Source organism: Eschrichtius robustus, chromosome 12 (assembly GCF_028021215.1).
Source record: "Eschrichtius robustus isolate mEscRob2 chromosome 12, mEscRob2.pri, whole genome shotgun sequence".
Lineage (NCBI taxonomy): Eukaryota > Metazoa > Chordata > Mammalia > Artiodactyla > Eschrichtiidae > Eschrichtius > Eschrichtius robustus.
The window spans coordinates 3,944,332-3,970,946 of NC_090835.1; the positions used below are offsets into that span (position 1 = coordinate 3,944,332).

A 26,615-nucleotide genomic window follows, 5' to 3' on the forward strand; every position below is an offset into this window, starting at 1 on the left:
CAAATGTAAAATGGGAAGAATTTTGATACCAGCTTCATAAGGTTGTGGTGAGGCTTAAATGAGTAAATATGCAGGTACAGAGCTTAACACCTTGCCAGGCACACAGTAGGTGCTCTATAAGTACTGGCTGCCAGTTACAGATGAGAGACATGACCCTTGCCCTCAGCTTTCAATGGCTGATGGAAGGAAGCCCTTGGTATGGCTTTCAAAGCACGCCTCACCCCAACCTTCTGTGCCTCTTATCAGATGTTGCCACCCTCTATTTCCCTGCCTTGCCAAACCCCTCACAGCTCTTCCATCAGGCCATGCCTTTTCACACATCTAAGTCTCTGCCCAAGCTACTCCCTCCACCTGAAAGGCCTTTTTTTTCTTTTTGCTGGAACCCTCTCCACTCAGGGGCTGCCTCTTGAGTTCCCACAACCTCCTGTCCCCATCCCAGCACTTGTCCAGGGAAGCAGAACTGCCTATGTTTGCGTGGCCAATCCAACGGGTGCTCAGGGGTGAAGGCTTGAGTCATCCGTGTCACCCAGCACCAGGCCTGGTCCCAGCGAGGTGCTGGCTGGTGAGCGCTGAATGGACAAAGGCTCCTCATCTACCAGGTCTCCCTTTCAATGTCACCTCCTCAGGGAGACCTTCCTTGATCACCTGTTCTCTACTCCAGAGGTTCTCAAACTAGCTTGCATCGGAAGGACCTGAAAGATTTGTTAAACACGGGATTTCTGATTCAGTTAAGTCTGGGGAGGGCCCTGAGAATTTGCATTTTTAAAAATTACTCTGCCCCACGACCCTGGTTTATCTCCCTCAAGGCACCCATCACTCTCTGAAACGATGTTTATTGCTTATTTGTCTTGTGTCTCCACTGACATCCCATTTAAGCTCCACTAGGGCAAGGATTTGGGGCTGTCTTGTTCTGCGCTCAGCACTGTGCTTGGCCCAGGACTGAATGAACGCCCGAGGTTGAAAATAAAGTGATAGACGGTCCGCTGGGCGAAGGGACCAGGAAGTCCCCAGAAGCCCAACTCGCCAGCTTCACCCCGCCCCTCCCATCCTAGTGCCTTGAACCTCGCGCAGCTCCCCGAGTCCCCACGGCCATGGCCCCTTTAAATGTGCGCGCGGACGCCTGGCCCCTCGGCTCCCTCGATCCCTGACAGAGCAGAAAGGGGAGAAAAAAAAAAAAAGCCTTCCTCTCCGGGAGCGGGAGGAAACGTCTAGGAAGGGGCGGAGGGGTAGCGGCGGCAGCGGCGGCACGGGCAGCGGCGCGGCGGCCAGAGCGCAGCGCGCGCGGAGCTGGGAGCCGGGAGCGGACGCGACACCGCGCGCTGTCCCGGCCGCTGCCCCCCCGGCCCCGCCCCCGGAGGCTCGCGCCCTGCGCCCCCCTGGCCCTGCGCGCCGCGCGGAGTCCTGAGTGAACGCGACGCCGCGCGCCCCGCGTTCGCGCCCCTTCCCCTCCCTGCCCCCGCCCAGCCCCGCCCAGCCCCGGAGGCTCGCACCCCCCCAAACCCCCACTTGCCCTGCGCGCTGCGCGAAGTCCGGCGCGCGCCGGGGGCGGGGCAGGCGCCAGGGGGTGCGGGCCCCGCGGGGCGGCCATGGAGTGAGGCGGCGCGCGGACTCGTGCTCGGAAGAACGGACGCACCGACGGGCGGCCCCTGGCTCCGCGCGCTGGAAGATGAACAGAGCAGGTAGGAGGCTCCGCGCGACCTCAGGCGCCGAGGGACGCGCGCGAGGGGCCCCCGCCAGGCGCTCCAAGTTGTAGCCCGCGGGGCGCCGGGAGCGAGCTGCCGAGAAACCCCCGACCTTCCCACTCTGCTCTGCCTCGGCCGAGGTATGGGCGGGTCACGAGTGCCCTCGCCGAGGAGGACGAGAACATCGGGGGCCGCTGCCCCTGTCCGAGACGCCCAGCCTCGGGGACGCCCCCTCGGTCTCGGCGAGGCCGCACCCTGGCCACATACGGCCGTATCCCTCTCCTACCGCGGTCCCGGTATTGAGAGTCCCCTCGCAGCGGGGAATGACGCTCCCTTCGCAAAGGCGACTTGGTCGCGCCCCTAAATCCTCACTCCTGCTCCTCGGGGTCCCCGCCAGGCCCTCGCTGGCCCCTCAGAGGCCCCTCCTGGCCCACGGGAACCGTCTGAGGTCTTCCCCACTGCGGGGTCTATTCCTGGTCCCTCGCTACTCCGAGGCGCGCCCTTAGCGGAGTCTTGCTCCCTTCTCTCTTCTAGACGCCCAGACTTGGAGCTCGCTCTCCGTTGGAACTAAAAAGCCCTAAATTATCACACACACACCCCCGCAGCGCACCCCAACCGCTTATAGTGCCGTGGCCCGGGGCCTTCTCTGTGCCTCCCCCGGGGGACCGAACGCTTAGGGGACGCCGAGGCTGAGCCGCACTCCAGGCGTTCCCTCCCAAGCCCTTGCTTCTCTGCCCTCCAAATCTGCCTTTGTTAGGCCAGGGATTCCGTGAAATCAAGAATGCGTTTTACAGTAGATAGTGACCCTTCCAGAGGAGTGCCATTTAACAGATTTATTAACTGAGACTCAGAGATGGGCGGTGCCTGGACCCAGTTCTTGGGTTCCTGACTCCTCCGCGGGGAGGGCAGAAAGTTCCCTCCAAGAGGCGAGTTTGCAAGGCAGCAGCCCCAGCTAACTTCATTTGCCTGACAAGGAGCGATTACTGCTCTTTTAATATTTTTCTCTTAGAATTTAGCAGAAGGCAGCTCCGTCTCCGACCAACACCCTTGTCCGAATCCGTACTCCAAAACACACATCCCTGAAGAAACAGGAAGCCACCATTTTGGCTGTCTTAGAACCATATCCTGCTGCCCTGAGTATGTGTAAAAAGTGTGTGTTTGTGTGTGTGTGTGTGTGTGTGTGTGTGTGTGTTGTGGGCTTTTTCTTTTTAAAATCTTTCTGATGAAAAAAGTCATTGTCTTAGGAGTGAGGTGCAGATGGGAGACGTTTGGCTGGATTGATCTGACAAAGGAGAGACTTGGGGGCCCGGGAGTGTGGTAGCCGCCTCCCTGTGTCCGGGCCCTGTTTTGCTGGGCGTGTACGCACCTGGACAGTGCATGAGTGTTGGTCGCAGGGTAGGGGGTGGGAGTGGGAGCAGGGATGCCCCTTTTGAGGAGTGGAAGAGGCTGGGGCAGGGTCCCAGCGCCCAGCCAGCCACTCCTTGTACGAAGGAGGTGGCCTGCTGCCTGATCTGGCACAGCCTGGACAGAGCCAGGCTAGCTCTTTCCTACACTCCTAATAAAACTTGCTGAAAACAATGGTGAGAGCCGGTCCAGTATTCCCACGTTTCCCTGCATGAGGCTTGGGCAAGCCCTCCCTCCTCTGAGAATCTGGGGGATGGAGTGAGCCGGAATACACGTAAAGTCAGGTTTGGTCCCAGGAAATCTGCCATCCAGTCATTTGTCTCCAGCATAACCCTGGTTACTTTTTCAGTGTGACGGCAGTCATAGACCTCACGTAATGATTTCTGTGTGCCAGGCTCTGAAGTTCCCGATCATGCAGCATAGTGGTTCATAGACTCCATGGGACTGAATGTCGTAACCACCATCCTCTTAGTTACTGTGACACAGCCAGTGTGTGGCAGAGCTGGGGTTGGAGTCCAGGTCTGTCTGAGCCGGGGACCCATGCTTCCCGCTCTGTCGTGGATCACTGGACTAGCCTAACAGCAGCCTAATTAGAAATCATCAGGCTTCGCTGGGACATTCCAGCAGGCACCCAGCAATGAAAGTTAAATTAAGATGCAATTGGAAGGTGAAATTGGAAGATAATTACTCTTGGAACATATGGTTATGAGAGTTCCAGGGGGAGTATGGTGAACTGCAGTTGAAACAGACACAGGGGCTGAAGATGGGAATGTCAGGGGACGTCATCAGAAAAGCCATGAGTTTAAAAGGCTGTCGTCGGCCAGAGCAAGCAGAAGGCACTTACTGACTGGTTGGTGCAGTCCCCTCACTCTGCACATGTGGAAACTGCGGCTCAAAGAGGGGAGGGGACTTGCCCAAGGTCTCCCCTTCAGTCAAAGGCAGAGCCGGGAGTGGAGATCAGAGCTCCGACTCCCAGTCCAGTGCTCCTCCCAGTACCTCTTCTGATTTAAACTCTGCAGAGCTGGCAAGGGAACAGCAACATGGATGTGTGAGTGGCAGATATTTAATTAAAGTAGAGAGAGAAAATATAAACTGGTACCAGGGGGCTGGCTGGGGATGATTTCTATCACCAGAAGCTCTTAAAAATCTCTTCCTCCTGTCAGTGTGACTCCCCACCCCCAGTTAACTCTTGGCTCAAAGGGTATTCTGCATTCGAGTCATCCTCAGGTGTAGCAAATTGCCAGGAGGTTTTTGAGAGTTGGTACCTCAGGGTGGGGAGGGTGTGCCCCCCAGGCCCTGTGTTACAGAGAGAGAGAAGGTTCATGCAGCAGCCAGAGGGACTCAGGAGGCAGCAGAGGGTCCAGCAGTTCCATCCATGCTGGGTTCTGGACAGTCAGAAAGTTAAGCTCAGCCCAGAGGAGGAAACCCCTGCTCTGATTTATCCGGTAATTGCCCCATCCCTGCCATTCTCTAAAGCTCAGCCAAACTGGACTCTTTACTCCCAAAGGGCTTGCATCTAACTGCCTCTGGGCCTCTGCACATTCTGTTCCTTCTGCCTGGAACACCCAACCTCTTGTTTTAAAATGTTTTTAATTTAATTTTTATTTTATATTGGATTATAGTTGATTTACAGTGTTGTGTTAGTTTCAGGTGTACAGCAAGGCAGTTCAGTTATACATATATATGTGTATCTATTCTTTTTCAGATTCTTTTCCCATATAGGTTATTACAGAATATTGAGTAGAGTTTCCTGCGCTATACAGTAGCTCCTTGTTGATTGTCTATTTTATATATAGTAGTGTGTATATGCTAATCCCAAACTCCTCATTTATTCTTTCCCCACCTTTCCCCTTTAGTAACCTTAAGTTTGTTTTCTAAGTCTGTGAGTCTGTTTCTGTTTTGTAAATAAGTTCATTTGTATCTTTTTTTTTAGATTCCCCATATAAGTGATATCATACAATATTTGTCTTTCCCTGTCCTACTTACTTCACTTGGTATGATAATCTCTAGGTCCATCCATGTTGCTGCAAATGGCATTATTTCATTCTTTTTCACGGCTGAGTCATAGTCCATTGTATACATGTACCACATCTTCTTTATCCACTCCTCTGTCGATGGACATTTTGGTTGCTTCCATGTCTGGGCTATTGTAAATAGTGCTGCAGTGAACGTTGGGGTGCATGTATCTTTTCGAATTAGGTTTTCTCTGGATATATGCCGAGGAAGTGGGATTGCTGTATCATATCCAACCTCTTTTTTGATTATTAAAATCCTCCCTGTCCTTCAGCGTGCACCCTGGTGCTATCTGTCCCCTGGGTCTTCTCTGGGCAGAACTGGTCTGAGACCCTTGTACTGAGAGCAGGGGCTCTATGTGGTTCCTCTTTGTGAGGGAAGCAGGGAGGGAGCAGACCTGGAAGCTCTCACACTCTTCATTTTCTCTCCTCCCTCTTCTGTCTCTCTTGTTGGCTCCTTCTCATAACCTTTGGGCCACCGGAGCTCCCTCCTGGGCTCCCGCTTGTCTCTGCCCCCGCTCAGTCACTTGGTGGGCTCACACGGCTCATGCCTTAATCCCGTCTCTGTGATGGCTGCCTCCAGGCCACTCCCGGGAACCCAGGCTGGTCCATCCGAGAGCCCACTGACAGTTCCTCTTGGGGCTGTGATAGGCAACTCAGATGTAACACGTGCCAGTTGAAATTCTGGTTTCCTCCCCTGGCACCTGCAGCCTTCCCCAGTTCAGTTGGTAACAAATTCACTTTTCCAGTTGCTGTGACTCAAAACCTTCGTGTTGTCCTTGATTATTCTTTCTCTTACACCCCAAATCCAAACTGTCTGTAAATCCCACCAGCTCTACCTTCATATTTGGAATCTGACCTTTTCTTTCTTTCTTTTTTTTTTTTTTTTTTTTTTTACCACTTCCACTGCTACAGCCTGGTCCAGGCCTCCATCTTCCCTGGCCTGGATTATCGCAGGCGCCTCCTTCCTGCTCTCCCTCCTTCCATCCTCACCACTTCTAGTTCGTTCATCACACTGGCTGGAGTGTGCATGGCCTTCTGCTCAAGGCTAAGCAGCATCTACACAGTCTTTGTTTTGTTTATTGATGTATCTAAAGAGTCTAGATGAGTGCCTGGCAAATAGTAGGTGCTTGATAAATACCTATTTAATGGAATTGGATTAAAGAAAACTGGATAGGAACGAAGGAAAGCCAGTCATTCACTTTATGGTCACAGTTAGTCCTTCTAACTCAGCCTTATGTGAATTTCTCACCTGGTTAGCGGTCCCTGGTCTCCCTGGCCTCAGTTTTCCTGCGTTTTGCCCTTCTCTGCTGGGAGCCTTGAGTCTGCACTGTAGAAGAAATGCTCAGTGGCAGAAAGGTGAAGGCAGAGGTTCAAGGGACTGGACCAGGAAGCAAGAAACCCCCATTCTGGGACTTCCCTGGTGGTCCAGTGGTTAGGACTCCACGCTCCCAGTGCAGGGGGCCCGGGTTCGATCCCTGGTCGGGAGCTAGACCCCACGTGCTGCAACTAAAGATCCCGCATGCCACAATGAAGATCTCGCATGCTGCAACTAAGACCCGGAGCAGCCAAATAAATATATATCTTAAAAATCCTATTATTAACAAAAAAGAAACCCTCATTCTACTGGGGCCCTGCTCTGGACTCGCTGAGTATTCCAGGCCAGTCACCCGCCCTCTCTGTGCCTCAGTTTCCTCATCTTTCAATGAGGGGTCAGACGAGGCCTTTCTGACTCTGGCATCCTTTGATCTCAGAGGGGTTGTGGATGAAACGCCCTGAGCTCTAGAGCTGGGAGCAGGGCATGGACACTGTGTACCTGTCACTCCTTAGGGGCTCCTGTGGGGAAGGCATTTTCTTGCAGGATCATGCCTCAGACACCCACTGTAACCTTTTCCGAGGAGACGGCGCCCACAGATCAATAGCTTGATTGGATGAAGGATGGGGCGGGTGGTGGGAGTGATGCAGCCTAGGCGATGGTCATTTTTCATGGCCCGTCTGTCCCTCTGTCAGGTCTCATGGTGCCCATGTGAAATACCACCTGTTAAGGATGAGAAGTGAGAGTCCCCACCCACAAAGAATAATTTCATGCCAATGCCTGACACCTGATGTTGAGAGCGTGAAGCTCGTATTATGTCATATATCAGTGTAGAGCAAGACTTAACACCAGGGGAAGATGTGGGGTAGGGAAAGACAGACTTTATTAGAACGATAATAGCTACTGCTTATTGAGAACACCTCTGTCTATGCAAAGTCCTGCTAATATATATCTTTTAATCTTCGTAGCAGCCTCTTCAGAGTAGGTGTTACTATTGAACCCATTTTACAGATGAGGAATCTGAGAGTCAGTTTCATAGCTTATAAGTGGCAACAGCGGAATATGAACCCAGATCACCAGGCTCCAAAGGCTTATTATTACCCTGTTACTCCACATTGACAGGTAGTTCTTTAAGCTCCAAATATTCAAAATTTTTTTAAACTAAATTGGACAGAGATTTTTCTAAATTAGGCTATATTTGATTGAGTATGGAAACAAGAAGTTGGAAAGTCACTTCTTTTATCTTGAAGACTCTGGGTTATTATCCGGATGCCAGTGGCTGGCCTGGGTGTTGGTGCGGATGAATGTAGGTGTGGGTTGGGACGTTGATGCAGTGGTTGCTTTAGCCTTTAAAGTCTTGACAGCTGTGCCTCTTCTCTCCATTGCTTGCTGTTCGCAACCACATCTTACAACTGGCAGTGTTGCTGCTCTCACTGCACCTCCACCCCCCACTGATTAGCTGTGTCCTGGGAAACCATACAAGTAAGTTCATTAGATTTATAAGCAATGTACAGAGGCTCTGGAGTCAGGCCCTTCCAGGAACAGAGTGCATGGGCTTTATAACCCTGTATTATTGCTGTCCTGGGCCTTTTTTATTTCCTTTGGGGCTCCTCAGCTGAATTTTGCATAGCTGTGCCAGTTTGGGGGAGATGATATTGACTTTGGCCTCAGATATACTGAAATTGAGGGGCCAGTGGGACAGTCCCGTGGAGATGGGTTAAAATCAGTTAGAGCTGTGCTAGCTGGCACCATAGCCACTACCCTTGCGTGGCTACTGAGCACTTGCAGTGTGGCTGGTCTGAATCGTGATGTGCTGCAAGTGTGAAATATACCTTAGATTTCGAGGACTTAGCACAAACAAGAGTGTCAGATATCTTGTCAATAACTTTGTGTATTGATTACATGTTGATCCAAACATGATTCATTGATTACATGATAATGTCCAAAATGATAATATTTGGGATATATTGAGTTGAAAAATGTACTGTTAAAATTAATTTCACCTGTTTCTTTTTGACTCTTTAATGTGGCTATGAGAAAATTAAAAATTACGTGTGTGATGATAAATGGGGCTCACATTATATTGGTCAGACAGCCCTGGATTAGAGATGACCAGGGTTAGATGCTGCAGGGATTGAGCTGGGAGTCAAACGTGTGGAGAGGAGGAGAGTTTGCTGACAGACCTCCAGGCCCTCTGCTCAGTCTTCCTTCTGTCACAAGCCAGGCTGGCGTGCTGAGGCTGCTTTGTATCACACCCAAGGCTTAGTGGGGATGGAACTGGGAGTTGAGACTAATCTGAAGGGGGGACCTGTATGTCCTAAACCTGGGCCATGAACAGCCAGACAGTGCTTTTTTTTTTTTTTTTAACTTAATTAATTTATTTATTTTTGTCTGCGTTGGGTCTTCTTTGCTGCACGTGGGCTTTCTCTATAGTTGTGGCGAGCGGGGGATACTCTTCGTTGCGGTCCGCAGGCTTCTCATTGCAGTGGCTTCTCATTGCGGAGCATGGGCTCTAGGCGCATGGGCTTCAGTAGTTGTGGCTCGCGGGCTCTAGGGCGCAGACTCAGTAGTTGTGGCGCATGGGCCTAGTTGCTCCGCGGCATGTGGGATCTTCCTGGACCAGGGCTCGAACCCGTGTCCCCTGCATTGGCAGGCGGATTCTTAACCACTGCGCCACCAGGGAAGCCCCAGGCAGTGCTTTTGAAGCGAAGTTGGCAGGATGGAGTTGCATTTCACGAACATCTGCATTCCTCACCCTGCCTGCAGTGTGGACCGGGGCTCGGAGGCACGGCGGGAGGTGTGAGGGCATGGGCTGGCTGTGGCAGGAGAGATGCTGAACTTGGAAGTGGGCGACTCCTCCCTTGACCCTTCTGCTTGTCCAGGTCCCTCCAATCCTGCAAAAGTGAGCTGAAGTTTCACCTTCTACGAGAGGTCTTCCCTAGCCGTGGCAACTCTTGCTTCCCTAACTCCTGTCACACGTGCATGTTGTGCTACATCTTTTATTCTGCCGTGGCTGATAGATCCTCAACATCCACAGGGGATAAGGCCTTTTGCAAATATCCATGTTGGAAAATACCATATAATTTCTCCTGTGAAATTTGGAGGCAGGGCAGTTAGCTAGAAACCAGTCTTGAAGCATGTAGAATTCAGAGGTGACCCTCAGAAGAATCATATGCCACCATCCCAAGCCTGTGGTGTATCATTCTGGAGGGAGGGAGATATTCAGTCATCATATTCCAGGGGTCTGTGGCTCAGTCCTCCAATTGTCCTGTTAGTCTTGTCTCCCTAATTCAATTGTGAGTCCTCAGCAGAGGTGTTCTTCTCTTCTTGGCCCTAGAAGCCTCTACCATCTACAGTGCTGCGTATATAGATAGAAGAGTGAATTAGTGGTGGAATGACTGTGGGCTCCATGAGGGCGGCAGGGATGCTGACCGTTAGGATCAACATTGGCTCATGGGCCCGTGCACGTCGAAAGCATTTACTACATAGCTGTTGAGTGAATGAGTGCAACGACGTGGACACCTTTATGTGAGGAGCACAGGGTGTCGTCCAGTTGGGTTCTGTTAGCTGGACTGCGCATAGAAGAAAGATCTCTTCACCTTGTTTACAGAATGAATCTTTATTGGAAGGTCGAGGGATTTTAAAGATGTTGGTGGAGGGTGTAAGCCTGACAGAACATGGTAGATTGGGTTCATGTGGGTTGGGAAACCATCTTCAGTGTTCTCTTGTGAATGGTAAGTAGGAGACTGAGTGTAAGGAAAGAAAGGTAACTGTAGCTTTTCTCTCTCCTTTTCTTATTTTCATCCTCTAGATTCACCCAAACCACCAGTTGCTCCCAAGCCGAAGGCTGCCAGTCCCCTCACGCCAGTGACGGCACCCAAATTCCCCTCGTCACCCCGGCCCGAGAGTCTTCACAGTCCCAACTCCATGTCCAGGGGGCCGAAACCCCCCATCGCCCCGAAGCCCAGGCTGGCTACTACCCCCAGTGAGTGGAGGGCCAGCATCTACATGATCAACAGCTTGAACAAATGCAGCAACGGGAAGCTGCCCTGCGTAGACAGGGGGCTCTACGACGAGCACCGGTCCACCCCGGAATGCTCCGAGCCCGAGGCAGACGAGGACTACATCGTGGCCCCCTGGGCTCCACCAGCAGAGGACGGACCCAGGGATGGGGGCTCCGTGGAGAATGCAGTCACGGTGCCTCCGGAGGGCAGCGGGGGGGAGGAGTGCCAGGAGAGAGGCGAGGAGTGTGAGCAGGAAGGGGCAGCGGCTGCAGAGGACTGGGCAGCCCCGGCTGAAGCGGTGCTGAGTGGAGAGGGTGATGGAGGTGTCACCCCCACTCCTGAGGACGTGGAGGTGGAGGACTGTGCCTGTGACTCGGGGGCAGAGGAGCAGAAGTTCACAAGTGAGGAGGAAGAGAAGCGGGTGGAAGAGCACAGCGTGTACAGCCTGGAGGGCGGAGGTCCTGGGGATGGAGAGGCAGTCCTTCCAAGCGATATCATTCTAAGTCGCCTCGATGCAGAGGATGCAGCTGCTCGTGGTGAGGAGCCTGGGCCGCCCGTGACACCCGGGGAGTCAGAGGAGGATGGTGAGGAAGGCCGCACCAGCACAGAACTGGGGGCACCAGATGAGTGTGTGGGCTCTGACGGGCCCGCTGAGCGGGACGCTGCCGATGGCGGCGAGGAGCCCCCAGAGAACGAGGGGCTGGCCACCGGTGTCCCGGAGGCGGAGGCGGCCACAGACAGCCCTGACATCTCCCAGGAGGCGTGTGAAGATGCCCCAGGAGGTGGCGGCCAGGATGGTCAGGATGAGCCACCTGACCAGAAGGAGAAAACTGACCCAGAAGAAACAGCAGTGGTCACCCAGGAGGCGGGAGAAGACCCTCAAGAAGGCGAGGACCCTGTGCAGGATGAAGGAGCCGAGGAGAGCTGCCAGATCATTCCTTTCGAGAGGGACTTTGTGGACGACTTTGTGGCTCCACTTTCAGGACGTCCCTACGAGTTCTTCCCGAGCGAGAGCACCTCTTTCTGTAGCGAGAGCTGCTCTCCTTATTCCGAGTCAGCACAAAGCTTAGAGTCAGAGCAGGAGCCGCGGTCGGGGGAACGTGCGGAGCAGGACCCCGCGGCTGGGCCTGGATGTGGCCGGCGTGGCTCCCTGCAGGGTGGCGCCCGGGAGGGACCCTCTGTCCCTGACGTGGTGGTCATGCCAGAGGAGGAGGATGCCGCGGACGACGCGCTCGCCAACCCCTATGAGATGGGAGTTGGCCTGGCATGCGGGGCAGACCCTGGGGAGGGGGAGAAGCCTGAGGCACAGGCTGCCTCGGACACCGCGAGTGGCTGTGGATTGAAGGAAGAGGTGAACTCTGATGCGGAGGGCGGCCTGGTCCCCATCGACAGGAAGAATGTCATCACGAGGGCCAGGCCCCACTCCGGGAAGATGGCTGGCTGTGTCCCAGAAACTGTCCCAGAAGAAACGGGACCAGAAGCTGGCTCATCAGCCGTTGGCATTGGGGGTGCCACCAAGGAGGCGAGGAAGGCGGTCCTGTCATTGGAGGGGAAGCTGCTGGACGTCGGCAGGGCCTTGCCAGCAAAGCCCAGAGCCTTCACTCTGTACCCGCGATCGTTCTCCGTGGAAGGCCGAGAGATCCCCGTGTCCCTGTGCCGGGAGCCCGAGGCGTGTGGCCTAGACGGCCATGGGATCAAGAGGAAGGACGACAACCTCTCTCTGCCCTGCATGATTGGCTCCTCTGGCAGCTTCTCCCAGAGGGGCCACCTCCCATCCAGCGGCACCTCCACCCCATCTTCTGTGGTTGACATCCCGCCCCCTTTTGACCTGGCCTGCATCACCAAAAAGCCCATCACGAAGAGCTCCCCCTCGCTTCTGGTGGAGAGTGAGCCCCCGGACAAGCACACCAAGAAGAAGAAGCCGTCCTTTAAGCGGTTCCTGGCACTGACGTTTAAGAAGAAGACAGAGAGCAAGGTGCACGTGGACGTCAACGTGTCTTCTTCCAGGTCCTCCTCGGAGTCCAGCTACCATGGGCCGGCCCGGCTCCTGGAGATGGACCGGAGGAGCCTCAGCAACTCCCCCCAGCTCAAAGCGAGGACCGGCAAGCTCCGGGCTTGCGACTCGCCCTCCTCCCTCATCTTCTACAGGGACGGCAAGAGGAAGGGCGTCCCCTTCAGCAGGACGGTGTCCAGGGTGGAGTCCTTCGAGGACCGCTCCCGGCCTCCCTTTCTGCCCCTGCCCCTGACCAAGCCGCGCTCCATCTCGTTCCCCAACGCTGACACTTCGGACTACGAGAACATCCCGGCCATGAACTCGGACTATGAAAATATCCAGATTCCACCTCGGAGGCCCCCAAGGGCCGGGACGTTTACGAAGCTTTTTGAAGATCAGAGCAGAGCCCTGTCCACAGCAAACGAGAATGACGGCTACGTGGACATGAGCAGCTTCAATGCCTTCGAGAGCAAACAGCAGAGTGCAGACCAGGAGGCAGAAAGGTACCGTGAAATGACATTTCCTTTGCTGTTTGCCAGGTGTAGCTATCCGAGAGGCATGCTTAGGCGTAGGGGACAGAACGGACTTGCTTTTTAGCCTCAGGCTCAGTTTCTCTCTAGCTTTGTGACTTGGGGTGAGTGGCTTCAGTTTCTTCATCTGGGAAATGGATTTGTGCTACCTCTAGGCAGAGTGTTTGAAAAGATGAGAGTACCTAATCTATTTGAAAGTATTGGCTAAGATGCCAAATATAGTGCCCATGTGACTGTATGTATTTCTGTTATTTGGGGTACATTTCTCATCTCCTAGGTACATGGCTTTACTAGTCCCTTCTGGGAAAGTCACCAAAAGAGAAGGTTCTGGAATCTTGTCAAACAAAATATCTTTCACCATCAGGAAGATACCCTAAATTGAGATTGAGACCTTTTTATTGTGTCAATATATACTCTGTTCAAAGGAACTAGAAAAGACAATTTATTTAAATTGTTTAAAGAGCTAAGGGTGCCCTGAGCTAAATTTCTGAATAGAGGTCTTTAAGAGGTACGTCCAAGCTGATTTTTTTTTTTTTTTTTTTTTTGGACTCAGTCACCTTGGAAGTGAGCGTGAAACACTGCAATTATTGACAACAGTGGCGGTTTTCTGACCCCACCTTCCCAAGACTGACTGAATGTCCTATTGATCATCCCAGGTGGATAATTGCCAAATCTTGCTGTTTTTTATGCACCATGGATGCAACTTAAAGGCACTGCGATTCAGTCTCAACCATTTACACGCTTGGGGGCACCTGATCTGAATTAATGAAAAGTCAGAATGGTGGTGATTTTAAAGGAAACCCTGATTCTTTCCCCTCGTGTGCAGTAACTCAACCCAGTGCGGTACAGCTGTCGCTGCTCGGAATTCCCAGGGGACCTGCAGTAATGACTAGATAAGAATGATTTGCAATTAGCATTAGCTCTCTCTGGAGTGTAGACACTAGAAGTGTTTGTGTGGTTTATTCTCCTGAATTTTTCATGTGGTTCCCCACCCTGGCTTCATCTTCTCCCTGCCCCAAGTCTGGGTAAGGCTATGAATTGGTTCTTTCTAGGTTTGTTTGCCAGAGCAAAGGTAGACATCAGTGCCACCAGAGGGATCCAGTTTAATTTGGAGAATGTGGATGTGTGCGAACTTTAAGAGGGTGGGAGTGGGAGAGCAGACAAGTTCATTGCGTTAATAGTTATCAGCGGGGTTTGACAAGACCCAACCCTCGCTGAATGCCTCCAGCGCTAATGAAAATAGAACCAGGCTTTGAAACCATGAAATCTCCATGCTGGGAAGGACCTCAAGGAGCGTACGGTCAAACCTCCCATGTCTAATAGGTCCCTCTCTTAACGGGCTCTGTGCTTGAATTCCTCAAGCCACAGGGAACTCACCACCTCCCAGAGCTGCCTCATCTGTTGCTAGGTACTCTAAGTTTTTCTTTCCGCCTGAGGCAAAAGCTGTCTCTCCCTAATGTCCCTATCCCACTGAGGCAGAAGCTATTCTCTCTAATATCCTTTCCCCACTCAATGCTGGCTCTTTCCCCTCAAGCCAGGCAACTGAGCTCATTTCCTCTTTTGTATGACTGTCCTTCGGAAATTGAAACCTGCTTCTGTTGAACCACAGAATTTCATAGCTGGAAGGGAACTTCAGACAACATTTGGTCCTGTTACAGAGGAGGAAACTGAGGCACAGAGAGGGAAAGAGACTTGCCTAAGATCTCTAAGCAATTTAGTGGAGAAATCAGTGTCAGGACTCAGATTTCCTGACTCTTGGTTCAGGAATTTGTAGTGCATTATGCTGAAGGATGCCAGGTCTGGTTGTTCAGGCTGCCCACTGCACAACCCCAGGGTCCCACTCACTTTTTAGTCTAATATGGTGCCCCTGGGGTTGTACAGTGCGCAGGCTACTTGGCCATATGCAAAGGCCTTGTTGCCTTGATCTGTACTTAGTCCAAAAAACAAAAAAGCTCCCTTCATCCAAACTGTAGTGACATTAAGGGAATAAAATACCCAAGAAAATGCTAATACTTACCGTATCCTGACTGCTTACTGTGCCAGGCACCGTGCTAGGTGCTTTCCCTGTATTATCTCACATTTGGTGCTACAGCCTGAGGCCTTGGTTGAGTATCCTGACTCAACCGTCAGACTCTGAATTTCAAAAGCACTGTTGCCCCGCTCTGAATTTATTTCCCTGACGGCCAGACTGACTGGGATGACTCTCCCGTGCAGGAACCACATCCTCTTGGACATCAATCAGTGAGCAAAGCTTTCTTCCGCTTCCCTGCATGAAACAGATCGAAGCAGAGGGAGAGAGACATCCCCGCTCTGGGCGGGAACATGTCTGGGCAAGGGCGGCTTCAGACACACGGAATTGAGAGGCAGGGGAAACTGCCACGGGGTGAGGAGCCACTGCTTCTTCGCCTGAATAGGGGCTTTGAGAACCGAGCGGAGGGGTGCCGCTGACCTGAGACACGTGCCCAGGGGTGCTTGGCGTTGGACAGGACAGGACGAGAGGGTGGGAGACAGTTCCTTCCTCCCTCCGCTGCCTGTCCTGCCCCAGACCTTGCTTCAGTGTGAAGATCAGAGGCAGAAGCCAAAATAAATACTGACAGTCCTGAAGGAGCACGGGCCAGTGCTGCAGGACGAGCGGGTTCAGCGCCCACCCCGTCGCTGACTTGCTGTGGGATCCTGGAGGAGGCTGGGCCCTGGTTGCTCCTCTGTAAAACGGTAGGATTGGAGCCCATCTGTACTTCTCAACCACCTGCGCTATCACTGACTGCTTTTCTTTAATTTAAATCAGTCCCTGTTTTTTACTTAAAAAACATTTAAAAAGGAAATTTTATGCCACTGTTGGGAAATGGAAAAGCAGTATTAGGTGTCATAAATAGAAGGCAATTGTAAACGTAGGATACAAAGAGAAATTAAAATAGCACGGGTAAAGTCTAGCTTGAGGTTATTAGTTGCCAAGGCTGTGAGCGGGAGGTTGGTCCCTTTGTTAAACAGGGAGCGGTGTTAAAGGCATCCTGGCACCACACGGAGACTTTCTACTTGGCATAATCAGAAGGATTCAGGCGGATTGAAAAGGGAATAACTCTCTCGTGGTGTGATTCAACGTTATTTAAATCCAAGTCCTTTTTCCACTGACAGTGCCTCCCTTCAAGAAATGTTTTGAGTATGTAATAGAGTTCAGAGAGCCCTTAGAGATCCCTAAATCAGAGCAGCAGCTCCGGGTCTGATGGATGATTATAAAGTTTCTTCTATGCAGTTACCTCCTTTGAGATTTGTGTACACAGATAATAGCATTTTCGAAGCTACAACAGTATTCTTATTAACCATTTTCTATCCTATAAAATAAAAGTGTATACGTTGTTACCTATGTACAGTTGTCGCTCCCCCACCCCCGTATGTAAAAGAGGTTTCGTTATCCTTTGGTTTAAAGTGTATCCCCAAAGCATTCTTTTTTGTCCTGAATTGACTCTCATACACACAAAAAATGTTTTCAGTAGTCTAGTCCAACACTCATCCTTTTCAAATGGGGTGTTTTATGTCCTCAGTCAGGACTCCTGGTTGGGGAACCCAGTCTTTACTTCTGAATGTCCCACGGGACCTCAGTATGTTGGTTATGCATTAGGAGCTTAATACATGCATGTCGATGAGTTGGTGATTTTGAGCTTCACTGGGGGAAAGAACTATCATTTATTAAGTATACTCTGAAACACAGTTTGGGGTGCTTTGTATACGCTTATTAAATATCCATTTGATGCAAAACACCACACACTGGTTTGTCCTGAGTGTCTCACTTAAATCCCCATAATTGTAAGTTTGCTTTTGGCATGATGATGATTCTCCTTTTAATCACTCAGTGTTATACCTCGACACAGATCCCCGAGGCCCCTTTTCCCCATTTCATCATGAAAACTTTCAGACTTACGGGAAAGTAGAAAGAGTTTAACAGTGAATGTCCATACGCCCACCTCCTAGATTTTACATTAACGTACCGCTGTGCTGCCTTTTTCTCATCCCTTTCCAGCGCCCTTTCCAACTCTTGATGCATATTGTTGCTGATGCATTTCTGGTGGCTTTTTATGTTTACAGATGAGGACACGGCAGCCCAGGGAGAGCCTGTGAGAGCACGGTGGCTAAGCGTGCAGGCTCCTGCCAGGCTGCCTGGCTTTCAGTCTGCCCTCCACCACTTACTGTGACTTACCTCTCTGTGCCGCAGTTTCTTTACCTGTAAAAGGCGATGATAGTAGTACTGGCCTCACAATGTCATTAAGACGAAGTGAATTAATGCAGCACAGAGTGAAATGTTCACTAAGCACTAGCTGTTATCAAGTGACATGATCAAGGTCACACAGCAGTGGATGCAGGTGGAGAATCGGGTCCCTTTCACTGAGGGAGTATCTCTCTGTCTCTCTCTCATACGACTGTTCTGCGTGTGTTTGACTCAGTGTTCAGGACCTCACATCCATAAACCAGGACCAGGCGTGAACTCGTGAGCTTCGGTGGTGGCGTGTGGTGTCAGCACGGCCTCTGCCTTCTGCGTGAGATGGAGTTGGGGCTGCAGGCAACAGCCTAAGCAGCCTTGATTTGGACCCAGCACCAGGGCTTTTTTGATTCCGTAATCTCGCTAGCAGAGGTGCCTACTCTGTGACTCTGACTGTAGCTATTATTTCACTTGTAACTCACGATTAGTTAGGCGCCTTAGGAATTTCCAGTTCCTATTTTCCAGGTGAGAAAACTGAGGCCCAGGGAAGTGGTATAAACCATCCTCTGTCACACAGGTAGTAAGTAGCCAAAACCAAGGTTCAAACCCCAGTCTTTCTGCCTCTCGACCCGGTGCTCTTTCCACGTCCTGTTTTCTGTGGTTGAAAAATGCCACGTTAGCTGGTGGTCTCCATCCAACAGCTGTGAAGTGTCTTTGCTTGCAGGAGTTAGGCTGGGGTAGCCTTGCTTGTCGGTCCAGAGGAGAAGTGGAAGGACACTCTCCTTTCTTTTCTCACGGCTGGTGGGTTTACTGCTCTCTTGGCAACTCGTCAGGAAGACTGACAGCATCTCCTGGGACTTGCTAATGAGGTGCTCAGATGTCTTTCCCTCCCTCAGGGCCTTGGGGGGACCCTGGCCCTCCTGTGGCCCCTTGTGCCTGAGGAGCAGCCAGGAGGAGCTCTGGGTTAGAGCAGCTGTCTGTACCGCTCATTAGGGGAGCTTCAGACGATTCAGCCCCGAGCAGCAGTGCTTTCCAGAGAGAGCTGTGGATGGGCCGAGGCCCAGCATTTCAGGCTCTCCTCCAGAGCTGTTCCTCATCGGAATGCAGCTCGAATTACATGCTCAGGAGTTTGTGGATTGGCCACGTGGTACAGCGCAAGATGAGGATTATGAGTGGGAGCATCCAGGGGATTGAATACTTTGGCTCACCAATGACGACCATTCGAGAAATGAGTAATTCTGAATAGCAACTGTGCTGAGTGACGTGTGGAAGGAGGTGGAGAGGGGGACCCGGTACCGTCACCGGCCTCAGCGCGCGTACAGTCGGGTGGTTGGAAGAGGACTTAGACCCAAGTCCCTGCAATGCAAGATCGGAGATGCTCAGGACCCAAAGAGTAGGAGTCTAGAGGAGGGGGGGGATAGCTTCGTGGAAAAGGGGACATTTGAACAGGCACTGAAGGAAAAGTAGGGTTTCCACATATGGAGGTAGAGGAAGGTATGAGCACAGACAGACACACGCGGGACTGTGGTTTTTAGCAGGTGAAGCTGCAGTGAAAGTGACCTAACCTTAGTTCAGCGCGTCCTTCGATATCTTTATTCTGGAAAACAGTTCCCATCATCTGCAGACACGGAGACTACGTCGGGGAGGCTGGATTGAAAGCCTTAAGTACTAAACTCACACCATCTTCTTCTCGTTCCCAGTCGGTGGTAGAACGTTGCACTGGCTCAGCCGATTCCCTCACCGGCCAACCACTAAACATCGGCTGCAGTTCTTAGCACTGGAGGGTGACGGTTCCTGCCCTCAGGGTGTTTCCGTCTGGCTGGGGAGAAAGGCAGACCGAGGTCCTTAGAACCTAGTGTAATAAAGGTCCTGTTAGAGGTCCATCCAGACAGCTCTGAGGAGAGGCAGCGGGGAGCCCTCACTGTCTGGGGTATCCGCGGGTATTGCCAGAGGAACAGCAAGGGGTTCGTGATGGAGACACACAGTCCGGGAGGAGCGCAAAGCCTGGGCAGGAGTCGGGGGTAAGAAAAGACCATGAAGCGTTCAGGCGGTTGGGAAGGCAGCCTGGGGCCCAGCCGAGAAGTGCCTTGCATTTCGGCTCCATGAGCCTGTCCGATACCCCAGGGCAGCGGGGAGACCGGGCCGTGGTGGGGATGGTGCATTGGACTGGCCGCCTTGTCGGCAGGATGGAGAGTGGAGGGGATGAAGCGACGGGAAGCAGGGACATTAGCCAGGAGGCCATTGCGCCGGCCCCTGCAGAGGAAACGAAGACCCCGCGGGGCTGTGGCAGGGAGTGGGAGGTGTGGGGTTCCGTCTCTCGAATGCGCACAGCAGCCCGGTCCTCCAGCGTCAGTTCACTCCAGGGCTAGTTGTGTCTGCCTTTGCCTTTCTCTTCTTAATCTGTTGTTTATCTTTTACAGTCTGTCTGGTCCCAAATAGATGAAAGGCTTGCGCTGGTTTCCAGTCAAAGGCATAGCGAGAAATAATAAGAATTTAGTCCCTAAAATAAAAGTTAAAGGATACAAGCCAAGTAACAAAGGTGGGGGAGGTAATTGTACGGACAATCCAGACCAAGGACAGCGGCTGCAATTAAAATTCTGAAATCCAGCACAGACTGTGGCGTGAGGGCCCCTCCTTCTCACCTTCCTGGCCCCCAGCATCTTTAGAATGCAGTAGATGTTTCGGTGAAGTGATTCCCTGAGAGAGCGAAAGCTGACTTATTTTTTTACAACCGTAGACAGTACTGCAGCAACAAAAATACGCATCCTTGTAAAACAAAGGTGATTTACGGCCTCAGCTACACATCCTTGAGTGGGTATATGGCAGAGTTGCAACCAGGCCTCCTGCTGGCTGATTGCATTGGTGCTGAGAGCTGCGTGGCTGGGCTTTGGGCACAGCCCAGCAGTGGTGTTCATTGGTATCTTTCTATCGGTCTGCAAGCCGGGAGCTTTCCTATTATTATTATGTTTTTGACAAATGAACTCATGCAGAGCTTTCATTAAGTTTCATTGAAAGGACCTGGAAATGCCATAAAAATTATTATAATCTCAAAACCGTCACATTCCTAATGCGTGCGGCTGTGCTTCTTGTTGAAATTGACTGATGAGAATATTCAGTTTTTAATTTTCTGCCTTAAAATAAGACCATCTGCAGCTGTTTCTTTTAGCAATAATTTTTAATTAAACGCAATAAAATTTACATGGAAGGACCCTAATAAGAAAATTGTGTCAGGAACACACTGATTGGAACATTTATTAGCGTGAGATTAAAGCCCCAGCTATTTTTTTTTTCCTCGCAGAGCTATAATGCAGACGAAATCCTGATTAAGTGTTAATCACAATGTGGTTTTACCTTCATAAAGTCAGGGTTTCCCTCTGTGGGAGGTGTGAGAATAATTCTCACTAATAGCAGACAGCCTTACTGCATGGGTTCTTTGGTGAAATGTCAGCAGCTGGTCTCCTTGACCAGCTGAGCCCCAGAGGAGGCGTGGAGTCTTTGTTCCAGCCTGAGTGTGGATGGTGCTGACATCTGGGGCCTCAGTCTTCCCGCCCGTGGACTGGGGATAAGCGTATCATGCAGAGGATGCAGCCAGAGAGCAAAAGTCATCTCTGTAGTTCGTGCATTTCTTCACTGAATTCATATCAAGTGAGGTTATTCTTTTGTGAAAAAGAAGAAAAAAGAGCAGAGTGATAGAAAGTGACGGGTGGAAGGGACTGTTTAGACAGGGTGGTCAGGGAGGGCTTCTCTGAGGAGGTGACGTGAAGTGAAGCCTGAATGGTGATCAGGCCTCATCAGGGGGAAGGGCGTTCCAGGCAGAGGAACAGCAGGGACAAAGACTCTGAGGCTGGAGGCCCTTGGGGGTTTGTGGAGAGGCCAGGAGTCCAGCGTGGCTGGAGAGCAGAATGCAGTGGGGAGAGTGACCAGGGATGGGTGGGCAGGGGCCTTTGTAAAAGATTTGGATTTTACTTTAATGAGACGCCATTGGAAGGAAGTGTTAGGATCCAAAACGTTGGAGTTATCTGAACTCGTTAAGACTTGTATGTTTACAGTCATCAGCAAATAATTTGAAAATGCAGCAGAGAATATTTGCTATCGAGAATGGTTCTGGCAGTATAAGGAGGTTTGAATTTGGGTCCCAGCTCTGCCCCTGACTATGTGATTTTTGAGCATCTGGGTCTCAGGTCTCTCTCCCACCTGTGATTGCTCTGGACTGGCTTGGAGCCAGCGGTTCTGAGTCCCCATCTGAGGGCTCTTTACAGAAAATGGTGGTGGTCCAGGGAGCCAAGAGGACACGCACCCAGCAGAGGGAGGCTGAGAGGTGATAAGGCTGGGAAAATTCCTGAAAAGGAGTGTGCTACATTTGGACTTGTGCTCCCTGCGTGAACGAATTTGATCTGTGAGCCTTAGGGAGCTATTGAAGGTTTTAGAGTAAGGGAGTGTCATCAGCTAGTGCTCTAGCACAGTTATTGTCAGCCATGAGGGGTGGAATGGGGGAAGAGAAGCCCCACCAGTAAGGTGACTAAATATCAAGGGATCGAGGCATGATGACAGGCCTCGCTCTGCAGCCTCCGTAATGTGATGGCCCCCAGTCACGGCAACTGCACAGTCACTCAGAGCAGAGTGACCCAGAGCTCTGGCTGCCTGCATCTCGCCAGCGTGGGGGTCTCAGGGTGCCTGGTGGTGTGTAGGCAGCACAGCTGACAGAACCAGAGAGGTAGCAGCAGGGCCGGAAGAGAATGAGGTCGAGTCCGGCTCTGCCCCTGTCCCATCTGAGCCTCAGTCTTCTCACCGGTTCCAGGGGTATGATGGTCCCTTCATCACTGAGCTGTCCTGAGGAGTCAGAGATAATACTCGCACAGGGCGTTCTCAGGTATTAAAAAATAATACCATCAGCCTTGGCCTTTGCTGCTGGGAGCCGTGTGCACCACAGCTGATGAGGCTTTGCTGCGTGTTCACTAGATGCCAGACGCTGTCTCAGACCCTTTACATGTGTTAACTCAGTTAATCTGAAAAACCCACCTGCCACATAGATACTTTTTTTTTTAAATCTACACTCAGCAGATGAGGAAACTAAGGTACAAAGAAGTTCAATAAAGGGCCCAAGGTCATACAGCTGGTCAGCAGCAGAGCCAGAATTTTAACCCAGGCAATTTCCAGCAACTGTGCTTTCAACTATGTTGTGAGGTTCCCTTTCACTTTGTGTGCATCACTACATTTAATTTGTTACATGTCCCTTTGGGAGTAGTTATCCAATTTTACTTTTTTTAATAGAAGAGGAAACAGGTTCAGAGTGGTAACATGACTTGTAAGCCAGTAAGTGATGGAGCCAGGACGGGAAGGAAGGTATCTTTAGGTATAAATTCTTCCCTTTTTCTGATACACCCCCAACTGGAATCGACCCTCCAGATGTCAAAGGTGAGGACACACAATGGGGTATGAATCTTTAGAACGGAAATGTCCTTAGTGTAGGCATTCAGAATGGACAGTTTATAATGACTGTCCCCTTGCTTAGATCCACATGGCCAGGGGATGATGTAAAAACTATATATAGAGAGAGTAGTGCACCCTGTTGCATTAGTAGTCAAAGGAATGATATTGTGCAGCAGGTTAACGCTTCCTTAGATTGCCTAGCTGGGCTCAGGAAGGGCCCTTGGGGAATTTATCATCCGTGCTCACAGTACTCCAGGTGAACAGGACAAAAAACTGATAATAATTTCTGAGTGATGAATTAGTGTTTCATCAGGCTCCTTGAGAATGTCCCAAGACTGTCCGGCCTCCCATAGATGAAGGCAGCCACTCAGCTGTGTGCGGGAACTTCTGAGATTGCAGCTGAGAATTGCAGTGTTTCCCTCTCTTGGAGAGGCCTCTGTCTTTGGCTGTTTTCCTGTAGAACGAATGTCTTAGGGTTGAGATTGTTTTGGGGGATGATGTGGCTGGTCTCTATGTAAACAGACCCATTCTCTACATGTGTGGGGTTGATCTGGAGCCCTGAATAGGGCCCAAGAGAAGTTTCTCTAGGTCAGGGCATGATCCGAGAACTTGACATTTCAGGCTTGCTTGCATGATTTTAATAAAGAAGACAAGATACACACATATGCATATCCGCCCCCCCCCAAAAAAAAAAAAACTCAACCAAACAAAAGCAGAATCTGCTCAGAGACCTTAAGGTCTGCTGTACTGTTAGGATGAGAGTTTCCTACACTTAAAGAGGTGTCCAGCAGGGTTGTCCTGTGGGGTCGTGAGCCTTCATCATGGTCAGTAATTAAGCATCAGTGGAAAGGATACCGGAATTGATCATGACTTACACAGGCCAGGAAATCTGAACGCGGGGGGGTCATTTTTGGCTGGGCAGGTAGAGTCCCAAGGAAGCAGCTCCTAAAAGGTGTCCAGGCCCCAGGGCTGGAGAGGCCCCAGAAGACTATAGGAAGACTCAATAGCAGCTCTGAGCCCGGTTCCAGAAGGCACCTCCCGTTACGGAGAAACATGTTTTTCACGCCCCCTGCCCACTGCATCCAAACCCTCTGAAATGCTGAAGAGGCAGTACGTGGGGGGTGGTAGCCCTTGGGGTATGGCCTGCCTCAGGGGAAGGCAAAGGGCCCCCTCTTGGAGTCAAGGGCCCAGCTGCATTGAAGCAGATGGGAAGGTTGGTTATTTGGTGCCCCTTGTGGGGGCTCCCTCACAGACTTCATCTCAGTGGTTTTCAAACTTTCTGTTGCAGCAGGATCCTTTTTTAAATGAAATCTTACTCGGAACCCCAGCATACAAGGCAAAGCTTTATTATTGTAATTCTCCTTCACAAGTTCAAAATTTTTAATACTTCATAGGAAGTTAATTAACGAGATTGTCATAATGAATAGAAACCTTGGAAATTGGGAATTATGGATTACAGTGCTGCTCTTATGGCCTAATGAGGGGTGTTGTTTGTGCAAAGTGGTGTATTATGGGTGTCGAATGTGTCTTCTAGGGCAGATGGCTGGGTTCAAATCCCTAATCGACGAGCTACTGGCTGTGTATCCTTGGGCAAATTACTTAACCTCTCTGTGCTTTAGCGGCCTCATCTGTAAAAGCAGGGAAGGTGGTACTGCCTACCTCAAGTGGTTGTCTCAAGGTTTGAGTAAGTTAACACCTGCAAAGACTTTAGCTGGAGCGTGGTCCTTGGAAGTCCTCGGTGCACTCTAGCTGTTGATACTCCAGCAGTGTCTGTACCCATGAAATTCCGAGCAGGTATTTGTGAATCCTTGCCAGAAAGGGCTTAGGGTTTCTGAGCAATGCAGTTTGAAAACCCCACCTCATCCCAGATACTCTGGGCAGGCTTCTTTTAGTAAGTGCTATCCGTTGAGTATACATAGTTATAAGTCATATTCACTGAGAATTTGATCAGTGGTTTACAGACCCCTGTGCAGGGGAGGTGGAGAAATGATGGTTTCTGCCCACCTTTCAAAAGCAGGGCTTTTATTCTGTTGAAGGGAAGGTGTAGCAGTTTGAGAAGCAGTTTAGGGGTAAATAACTATTGGATCATAAACTCCTGGATTATAATAACCCCACCACCATCTGGTTTACAAGAATGGAAATGAAATTAATGATATGAGTGGGGAAAGGGGGCAACCCCCAGTGGGTTCCACTGTCTGCCAATACTTCACATACCCGTGTGCACCCCACTGCTTTATACACATTATCTCGTTGATTATTGGCCCCATTTTACAGGTAAGAAAACTGAGGTGCCCAGACATCATGTGGCAGAGGAGGCAAACAGACGGGGTCTGAGAATGCAGAGCACAGAGCTAGGACCACAGGGTGGGCACACGGAGGGGTCCCAGCTCCACTGAGCAGTGCTTGCTCCTGGCAAGAGTTGTGCCCGTGTTAGGAGACTGATTCGCCCTCACTGTGGGTGTGTGCAGAGGGGCTGGATGAGCCCCTGCCAGAGAGGCTGTCCTGCGGATTCCTTTTGCAGGTCAGGAAGCTGGATGTTCAGAAAGTTATGAAACCTCGATGTGGCAGCCACATACGTGTGCACTGCACTTTACAGTTTACAAAGCTTTTCCATGCCTGTTAGCTCCATCGATTCTTCCAACAACGTCTGTTTGGAGTAGGCAAGACACCGATTAAAAGCAAAATTTAAGCAAAGACCTGAAGGAGGACAGAAGGTAGTCAGGCAGAGTTGTTTTCTTTGTGGGGCTTGCGGTTAGCCATTTTCCTGGAATGTTTCCCAGTGTCCTCGACTGAAAAATGGGGACAGTAGAGTGACAGGTATCTGATGGTTAAGAGTAACCCACACCAAGTGCTTGTTGCAGGGCCTGGCATGAAGTTGGTTCTCAGTGAATGTAATTATGGTTATTATTATGATTGTACTGAATATGAAGAAGGGATCTGAGGAAAGGCAGGAGGAGAAGGTCCCTGTAAGACCGAGGGTTTGGAAAATGCCAGGGAAGAGCAGAAAAGCAGCTGGAGGCTGGAAGAGTATTGTCCAAGGTCACGTAGCTGGCAAGTGGCAGAGCCCAGCCATAGGGCTCAGGGCTACCTGCTGCGATGCCGCTGGCCACGTGTTCTGTGATGAATTGAGCTGAGCAAGGCTGGTCCCGGGACGGACCCAGGACAGGCAGTGGCAGGTCCTGGGCGCACCTGGAGCTGCTCTGGGTGATGACAGGAGGAAGGAGGTGGTGTCGTGGGCTAGGGGTTGTTCTGGGCCCGCACTCCCCTCCCAGGAAGCTCCTTGCAGATGCTACATCTGGTTTCCAGGGAGGTCCCTAGTCCAAACCCAAGTTTCCTTGCCGTCCTGAGGCCAGAGGTCAAGGCTGGGTTTAGAGCCATGGAGTGAGTCGGTGGCTTAGCAGAGACCAGAGTTTAGGCAGCTGCTCAGCCTCCGGGATAAGGAGCCCCTTCCTCTCCAAACCCAGTCTCAGACCCCAGGAGGTCCCGAGGTCTCATCCAAGGCCGGCCAGCAGCACCGTGCTGAAGAGACATTTGTGTGTTGCAGCCTTTGCCCCAACTTCTGGTAATTCGTTTACCCTCCCCTGTTCCCAGCGTTGGGGAGGGAGGTCCAGGATACCACCTGGCTTTACAGAGGGGGAAGCCGAGGCCCAGAGAGGGGGCTTGGTTCCTCCATTCCTCCTTCCACTGGATAAGCTGCCACGCGCGTAAATGCATAAAGTAATGATGGAAAGGAGGACAGTGAGGGTGTGGAGGAAGGGCATGACACTATGATGAGGGAATTTCAGACGCTGTATTACGTGCTTGGAGCAGATTCTGGAACAGAACGCCTTCTTGGTGTTCCCCAAACCCCAGCAGGGAAGCACTGCCCTCCGTCCCTCCCCTCCCCAGGGCTGGTCACTTTCTCTGCTGTGCCTCTGTGTGGAGTCTGCCCGCCTGTGCTGACTATGGAACTGTCTCCTTTACTAGACTGTGGGCCCCTCCAGGGTATCACCACCGCAGCTCATCCCTGTGTCCCTGGCACTTGGCATAGAGCTTGGTACCCAGATGATGCTC

The 26,615-nt window shown here is 51.3% G+C and overlaps 1 protein-coding gene across 1 annotated transcript in view; it reads left to right on the forward strand.

Moving 5' to 3' along the window:
- The first annotated feature begins 1,558 nt into the window (after positions 1-1,558).
- FGD5 (FYVE, RhoGEF and PH domain containing 5) overlaps positions 1,559-26,615 on the forward strand; it is a 115,483-nt gene continuing 90,426 nt past the window's right edge. The window contains exons 1-2 of the mRNA XM_068558152.1: positions 1,559-1,679; positions 10,225-12,913. Coding sequence (XP_068414253.1) covers positions 1,667-1,679; positions 10,225-12,913 — 2,702 coding nt within the window. The 5' untranslated portion in view covers positions 1,559-1,666. The remainder of the gene's footprint in view (positions 1,680-10,224; positions 12,914-26,615) is intronic.